General features: G+C 44.5%; 1 protein-coding gene across 1 annotated transcript in view; it reads right to left on the bottom strand.

Annotated features, from left to right (window-relative positions):
• Window positions 1-4,124: 4,124 nt before the first annotated feature.
• LOC115107263 (fibronectin type III domain-containing protein 4-like) overlaps window positions 4,125-8,665 on the bottom strand; it is an 80,341-nt gene continuing 75,800 nt past the window's right edge. The window contains exon 6 of the mRNA XM_065008562.1: window positions 4,125-4,166. Coding sequence (XP_064864634.1) covers window positions 4,125-4,166 — 42 coding nt within the window. The remainder of the gene's footprint in view (window positions 4,167-8,665) is intronic.

Here is an 8,665-nt window from a genome sequence, read left to right as displayed (position 1 = left end):
ATATAACTAAACAGGAAATACAGACCAAAACGCAGCGTGGTAAGTGTCCAAGTTTAAATTTAATAGAAAATAACAACGTGAAACAACGAAAATAGAAACCGTCCTATCAGGTGACACAACACAAAACAGGAAACAACTACCCACAAACACCAGGTGGGAACAGGCTACCTAAGTATGGTTCTCAATCAGAGACAACGATTGACAGCTGCCTCTGATTGGGAACCATACCAGGCCAAACACATAGAAATACAAAAACATAGAACAACAACATAGAATGCCCACCCCAACTCACGCCCCGACCAAACCCAAAATAAAGACATAAAAAAGGAACTAAGGTCAGGGCGTGACAACAATAGGGTCAAAACCCAAAGGTTTGAACGGACAAACAAGTCCCTCACTAAGAGGAAGGAGGACAATAATAACATAAATGACATTTATTTTGGCATCTTTTGACCCGACAGGTGAAACACCAGCATGCGCCCTCCAGTAGTCAACGTATGAGAACCTTTCTTTACCTTTACTGTACAGGTGAAACACCAGCATGCGCCCTCCAGTAGTCAACGTATGGGAACCTTTCTTTACCTTTACTGTACAGGTGAAACACCAGCATGCGCCCTCAGTAGTCAACGTATGGGAACCTTTCTTTACCTTTACTGTACAGGTGAAACACCAGCATGCGCCCTCCAGTAGTCAACGTATGGGAACCTTTCTTTACCTTTACTGTACAGGTGAAACACCAGCATGCGCCCTCCAGTAGTCAACGTATGGGAACCTTTCTTTACCTTTACTGTACAGGTGAAACACCAGCATGCGCCCTCCAGTAGTCAACGTATGGGAACCTTTCTTTACCTTTACTGTACAGGTGAAACACCAGCATGCGCCCTCCAGTAGTCAACGTATGGGAACCTTTCTTTACCTTTACTGTACAGGTGAAACACCAGCATGCGCCCTCCAGTAGTCAACGTATGAGAACCTTTCTTTACCTTTACTGTACAGGTGAAACACCAGCATGCGCCCTCCAGTAGTCAACGTATGGGAACCTTTCTTTACCTTTACTGTACAGGTGAAACACCAGCATGCGCCCTCCAGTAGTCAACGTATGGGAACCTTTCTTTACCTTTACTGTACAGGTGAAACACCAGCATGCGCCCTCAGTAGTCAACGTATGAGAACCTTTCTTTACCTTTACTGTACAGGTGAAACACCAGCATGCGCCCTCCAGTAGTCAACGTATGAGAACCTTTCTTTACCTTTACTGTACAGGTGAAACACCAGCATGCGCCCTCCAGTAGTCAACGTATGAGAACCTTTCTTTACCTTTACTGTACAGGTGAAACACCAGCATGCGCCCTCCAGTAGTCAACGTATGAGAACCTTTCTTTACCTTTACTGTACAGGTGAAACACCAGCATGCGCCCTCCAGTAGTCAACGTATGGGAACCTTTCTTTACCTTTACTGTACAGGTGAAACACCAGCATGCGCCCTCCAGTAGTCAACGTATGGGAACCTTTCTTTACCTTTACTGTACAGGTGAAACACCAGCATGCGCCCTCCAGTAGTCAACGTATGAGAACCTTTCTTTACCTTTACTGTACAGGTGAAACACCAGCATGCGCCCTCCAGTAGTCAACGTATGGGAACCTTTCTTTACCTTTACTGTACAGGTGAAACACCAGCATGCGCCCTCCAGTAGTCAACGTATGGGAACCTTTCTTTACCTTTACTGTACAGGTGAAACACCAGCATGCGCCCTCCAGTAGTCAACGTATGGGAACCTTTCTTTACCTTTACTGTACAGGTGAAACACCAGCATGCGCCCTCCAGTAGTCAACGTATGGGAACCTTTCTTTACCTTTACTGTACAGGTGAAACACCAGCATGCGCCCTCCAGTAGTCAACGTATGAGAACCTTTCTTTACCTTTACTGTACAGGTGAAACACCAGCATGCGCCCTCCAGTAGTCAACGTATGGGAACCTTTCTTTACCTTTACTGTACAGGTGAAACACCAGCATGCGCCCTCCAGTAGTCAACGTATGGGAACCTTTCTTTACCTTTACTGTACAGGTGAAACACCAGCATGCGCCCTCCAGTAGTCAACGTATGGGAACCTTTCTTTACCTTTACTGTACAGGTGAAACACCAGCATGCGCCCTCCAGTAGTCAACGTATGAGAACCTTTCTTTACCTTTACTGTACAGGTGAAACACCAGCATGCGCCCTCCAGTAGTCAACGTATGAGAACCTTTCTTTACCTTTACTGTACAGGTGAAACACCAGCATGCGCCCTCCAGTAGTCAACGTATGGGAACCTTTCTTTACCTTTACTGTACAGGTGAAACACCAGCATGCGCCCTCCAGTAGTCAACGTATGGGAACCTTTCTTTACCTTTACTGTACAGGTGAAACACCAGCATGCGCCCTCCAGTAGTCAACGTATGGGAACCTTTCTTTACTATACTCTACAGTCAGGGGTCATTAATGTGTTGGGGTCTGCTGTTTCATCCACAGCTACATGTGTCCAGAACTACTGTACCTTTACTGTACAGTCAGGGGTCATTAATGTGTTGGGGTACTTTATATCATTTACACGTATTAACATTGCTTGGCTATATTCTATGGTTTGATTCTTTATTTATTTTATTTATTTCACCTTTATTTAACCAGGTAAGCAAGTTGAGAACAAGTTCTCATTTACAATTGCGACCTGGCCAAGATAAAGCAAAGCAGTTCGACAGATACAACGACACAGAGTTACACATGGAGTAAAACAAACATACAGTCAATAATACAGTATAAACAAGTCTATATACAATGTGAGCAAATGAGGTGAGAAGCGAGGTAAAGGCAAAAAAGGCCATGGTGGCAAAGTAAATACAATATAGCAAGTAAAAACACTGGAATGGTAGTTTTGCAATGGAAGAAATAAAAATAATGGGGTGCAAAGGAGCAAAATAAATAAATTAAATACAGTTGGGAAAGAGGTAGTTGTTTGGGCTAAATTATAGGTGGGCTATGTGCAGGTGCAGTAATCTGTGAGCTGCTCTGACAGTTGGTGCTTAAAGCTAGTGAGGGAGATAAGTGTTTCCAGTTTCAGAGATTTTTGTTCCAGTCATTGGCAGCAGAGAACTGGAAGGAGAGGCGGCCAAAGAAAGAATTGGTTTTGGGGGTGACTAGAGAGATATACCTGCTGGAGCGTGTGCTACAGGTGGGAGATGCTATGGTGACCAGCGAGCTGAGATAAGGGGGGACTTTACCTAGCAGGGTCTTGTAGATGACATGGAGCCAGTGGGTTTGGCGATGAGTATGAAACGAGGGCCAGCCAACGAGAGCGTACAGGTCGCAATGGTGGGTAGTATATGGGGCTTTGGTGACAATATCACAAATAACCTGCTCATGACAACTTGAGGACACAGATGGCCACAAGTCTTCTGCAATTGCAAACCAAGGATCTATATGGCGAATGCTTTAACGTTAACTGAAACGTGTGTTAATTAGCATAACAGTATGCACAATCAATCTGCAGGAGAAACCTGTCTGTTTTATGTGTGCATGACTGTGTTTGCTTAGCTGTGTGTTTGTGTGGGTGTGTGTGTTTGTGCACTTAGACTCAACTGTGTGTGTGTTTTGTGCATGCATGTGTGTCCTTTGCTCGATTAACTTGGCCGACTGGCATTGACAGTCGCTCCTCGCCGGTGCAGTTAAGATAATGGCTTGTTCCGCCCAGAGTTCTGTCTTCATCGAGGAGGAGGAGGAGGAGGAGGAGGAGGAGGAGGAGGAGGAGAGAAGGAAAGGAGGGATGAGGAGGAGGAGGAGAGAAGGAAAGGAGGGATGTGGAGGAGAGAAGGAAAGGAGGGATGAGGAGGAGAAGAAAAGGAGGAGGAGGAGAGAAGGAAAGGAGGGATGAGGAGGAGGGGAGGAAGAGAGAAGGAAAGGAGGGATGAGGAGGAGGAGAAAAGGAGGAGGAGGAATGAGGAGGAAAGGAGGAATGAGGAGAAGGAGAGAAGGAAAGGAGGATAGACGAGAAGAGAAGGAAAGGAGGAATGAGGAGGAGGAGAGAAGGAAAGGAGGAATGAGGAGGAGGAGAAGGAGGAGGGGGGAAGTTGACTTCTTCACTTTTCCCATCAAACCTCCATGATGTTGATAGATTGTAGCGATGGATGAAACTGCAATAGATCGGGAGAGAGAAATAGATACATGTGACTGTTGTTAAGCAGCTCTATCCTGTCCTGTCTGAGGAAGAGGACTGAGACATCATCTGTTACCAGTCCTGTCAGAGGAAGAGGACTGAGACATTATCTGTTACCAGTCCTGTCAGAGGAAGAGGACTGAGACATCATCTGTTACCAGTCCTGTCCTGTCCGAGGAAGAGGACTGAGACATCATCTGTTACCAGTCCTGTCCGAGGAAGAGGACTGAGACATCATCTGTTACCAGTCCTGTCCGAGGAAGAGGACTGAGACATCATCTGTTACCAGTCCTGTCCGAGGAAGAGGACTGAGACATCATCTGTTACCAGTCCTGTCCGAGGAAGAGGACTGAGACATCATCTGTTACCAGTCCTGTCAGAGGAAGAGGACTGAGACATCATCTGTTACCAGTCCTGTCCGAGGAAGAGGACTGAGACATCATCTGTTACCAGTCCTGTCCGAGGAAGAGGACTGAGACATCATCTGTTACCAGTCCTGTCAGAGGAAGAGGACTGAGACATCTTCTGTTACCAGTCCTGTCAGAGGAAGAGGACTGAGACATTATCTGTTACCAGTCCTGTCAGAGGAAGAGGACTGAGACATCATCTGTTACCAGTCCTGTCCTGTCCGAGGAAGAGGACTGAGACATCATCTGTTACCAGTCCTGTCCGAGGAAGAGGACTGAGACATCATCTGTTACCAGTCCTGTCCGAGGAAGAGGACTGAGACATCATCTGTTACCAGTCCTGTCCTGAGGAAGAGGACTGAGACATCATCTGTTACCAGTCCTGTCCGAGGAAGAGGACTGAGACATCATCTGTTACCAGTCCTGTCAGAGGAAGAGGACTGAGACATCATCTGTTACCAGTCCTGTCCGAGGAAGAGGACTGAGACATCATCTGTTACCAGTCCTGTCCGAGGAAGAGGACTGAGACATCATCTGTTACCAGTCCTGTCAGAGGAAGAGGACTGAGACATCTTCTGTTACCAGTCCTGTCAGAGGAAGAGGACTGAGACATCATCTGTTACCAGTCCTGTCCTGTCCGAGGAAGAGGACTGAGACATCATCTGTTACCAGTCCTGTCCGAGGAAGAGGACTGAGACATCATCTGTTACCAGTCCTGTCCGAGGAAGAGGACTGAGACATCATCTGTTACCAGTCCTGTCAGAGGAAGAGGACTGAGACATCATCTGTTACCAGTCCTGTCCTGTCCGAGGAAGAGGACTGAGACATCATCTGTTACCAGTCCTGTCCGAGGAAGAGGACTGAGACATCATCTGTTACCAGTCCTGTCCGAGGAAGAGGACTGAGACATCATCTGTTACCAGTCCTGTCCGAGGAAGAGGACTGAGACATCATCTGTTACCAGTCCTGTCCGAGGAAGAGGACTGAGACATCATCTGCATCCCAAATAGCACCCTATACCCTATATAGTGCACTACTTTTGTCCAGGGTCCATAGGGTGTAGGGTACCATTTGAGACACCCACTGCAGGAGGAGGTAGAGGGGGTGACATTATGTTTAAAATAACATGCTAATCTAATGTCCGTTTACCAATCAGAGCATTTGTTGGGTTTCTCTGTAGGAAAAGAGGAAGGTTCAAAAACGTGGACAACAAAACACTAACACATTGTCTCTGTCAGTAATCATACATATTCATGAATTGTTGCTGTTGTCAGAGCAGTTATGTTGTTTCCTGCTCTGTCCTTGTCAGTCTCAGCGATCTGTCCAGCCAACTTTGGTCTTTGACAGATAAAACCATCATCGCCATTGATCACAATAAGTCATCGGTTAGAGAAGCCAGGCAAGAACACTTAGCGATGTCAGGCTAGATCGTTTAGGTCAGACGAGGAGGAAGGGAATCGATCTTCATTAAAGCCACTTTCCTATCCAGCCCCCCCCCCCCGCATATCTACTACCTCTCCTATAGTGATGTTATCTACTACCTCTCCTATAGTGTTATCTACTACCTCTCCTATAGTGTTATCTACTACCTCTCCTATAGTGTTATCTACTACCTCTCCTATAGTGATGTTATCTACTACCTCTCCTATAGTGATGTTATCTACTACCTCTCCTATAGTGTTATCTACTACTTCTCCTATAGTGTTATCTACTACCTCTCCTATAGTGTTATCTACTACCTCTCCTATAGTGTTATCTACTACCTCTCCTATAGTGGTGTTATCTACTACCTCTCCTATAGTGATGTTATCTACTACCTCTCCTATAGTGGTGTTATCTACTACCTCTCCTATAGTGTTATCTACTACCTCTCCTATAGTGGTATCTACTACCTCTCCTATAGTGTTATCTACTACCTCTCCTATAGTGTTATCTACTACCTCTCCTATAGTGTTATCTACTACCTCTCCTATAGTGATGTTATCTACTACCTCTCCTATAGTGTTATCTACTACCTCTCCTATAGTGTTATCTACTACCTCTCCTATAGTGATGTTATCTACTACCTCTCCTATAGTGTTATCTACTACCTCTCCTATAGTGTTATCTACTACCTCTCCTATAGTGTTATCTACTACCTCTCCTATAGTGTTATCTACTACCTCTCCTATAGTGATGTTATCTACTACCTCTCCTATAGTGATGTTATCTACTACCTCTCCTATAGTGTTATCTACTACCTCTCCTATAGTGTTATCTACTACCTCTCCTATAGTGTTATCTACTACCTCTCCTATAGTGTTATCTACTACCTCTCCTATAGTGTTATCTACTACCTCTCCTATAGTGTTATCTACTACCTCTCCTATAGTGATGTTATCTACTACCTCTCCTATAGTGTTATCTACTACCTCTCCTATAGTGTTGTTATCTACTACCTCTCCTATAGTGTTATCTACTACCTCTCCTATAGTGATGTTATCTACTACCTCTCCTATAGTGTTATCTACTACCTCTCCTATAGTGTTATCTACTACCTCTCCTATAGTGATGTTATCTACTACCTCTCCTATAGTGATGTTATCTACTACCTCTCCTATAGTGATGTTATCTACTACCTCTCCTATAGTGTTATCTACTACCTCTCCTATAGTGTTATCTACTACCTAGTGTTATCTACTACCTCTCCTATAGTGTTATCTACTACCTAGTGTTATCTACTACCTCTCCTATAGTGTTATCTACTACCTCTCCTATAGTGTTATCTACTACCTCTCCTATAGTGTTATCTACTACCTCTCCTATAGTGATGTTATCTACTACCTCTCCTATAGTGTTGTCTACTACCTCTCCTATAGTGTTATCTACTACCTCTCCTATAGTGTTATCTACTACCTCTCCTATAGTGTTATCTACTACCTCTCCTATAGTGATGTTATCTACTACCTCTCCTATAGTGATGTTATCTACTACCTCTCCTATAGTGATGTTATCTACTACCTCTCCTATAGTGTTATCTACTACCTCTCCTATAGTGTTATCTACTACCTAGTGTTATCTACTACCTCTCCTATAGTGTTATCTAGTTGGCGTGGGCAGTCTATGTTTGTTTTTCTATGTTTGTTTTTTGTGTTTGGCCTGGTATGGTTCTCAATCAGAGGCAGGTGTCGTTAGTTGTCTCTGATTGAGAATCATACTTAGGTAGCCTTTTTCCACCTGGGTTTCGTGGGTGTTTATTTCCTGTTTAGTGTTTGTCATTCACCTTACGGGACTGTTTGTTTGTTGTTTATTGTTTTTGTTCAGTGTTCATTTTGCTTCATTAAATTATGGACACTTACCACGCTGTGTTTTGGTCCTCCGATCCTTCTCGCTCCTCAGAAGAGGAGGATGAGATCCATTACAACACGGCGGCTTTGATTTAATGACCAAATTGCAGATAATTTTTCTCATCAGTGCTGAGTTTTATTCAGTCACCCCTTTAGATAGATATAATTAAAATGTCTGAACAACACATTTGTGACAGTAAAATCATCTCGTACTGCTGAAACTACTAATTCTGGAAAATTGTCGTGACCCTCATCAGAAACCCTTTCTTTCCCCTTCGACCTCCTAATGAGAAGAGGAAAAGGAGAGAGGAACAGAGGTTTACCCCTGAGCTTCTATAAACAGGAGAGAGAGGAACAGAGGTTTACCCCTGAGCTTCTATAAACAGGAGAGAGAGGAACAGAGGTTTACCCCTGAGCTTCTATAAACAGGAGAGAGAGGAACAGAGGTTTACCCCTGAGCTTCTATAAACAGGAGGAGAGAGGAACAGAGGTTTACCCCTGAGCTTCTATAAACAGGAGGAGAGGAACAGAGGTTTACCCCTGAGCTTCTTCAAACAGGAGAGAGAGGAACAGAGCTTTACCCCTGAGCTTCTATAAACAGGAGAGAGAGGAACAGAGGTTTACCCCTGAGCTTCTATAAACAGGAGAGAGAGGAACAGAGGTTTACCCCTGAGCTTCTATAAACAGGAGAGAGAGGAACAGAGGTTTACCCCTGAGATTCGTCAAACAGGAGAGAGCTCAGT

Source organism: Oncorhynchus nerka, linkage group LG24 (assembly GCF_034236695.1).
Source record: "Oncorhynchus nerka isolate Pitt River linkage group LG24, Oner_Uvic_2.0, whole genome shotgun sequence".
Taxonomy (NCBI): Eukaryota; Metazoa; Chordata; class Actinopteri; order Salmoniformes; family Salmonidae; genus Oncorhynchus; species Oncorhynchus nerka.
Note: the sequence above shows the minus strand (reverse complement) of the source record. Positions and strands in the feature narration are given on the sequence as shown.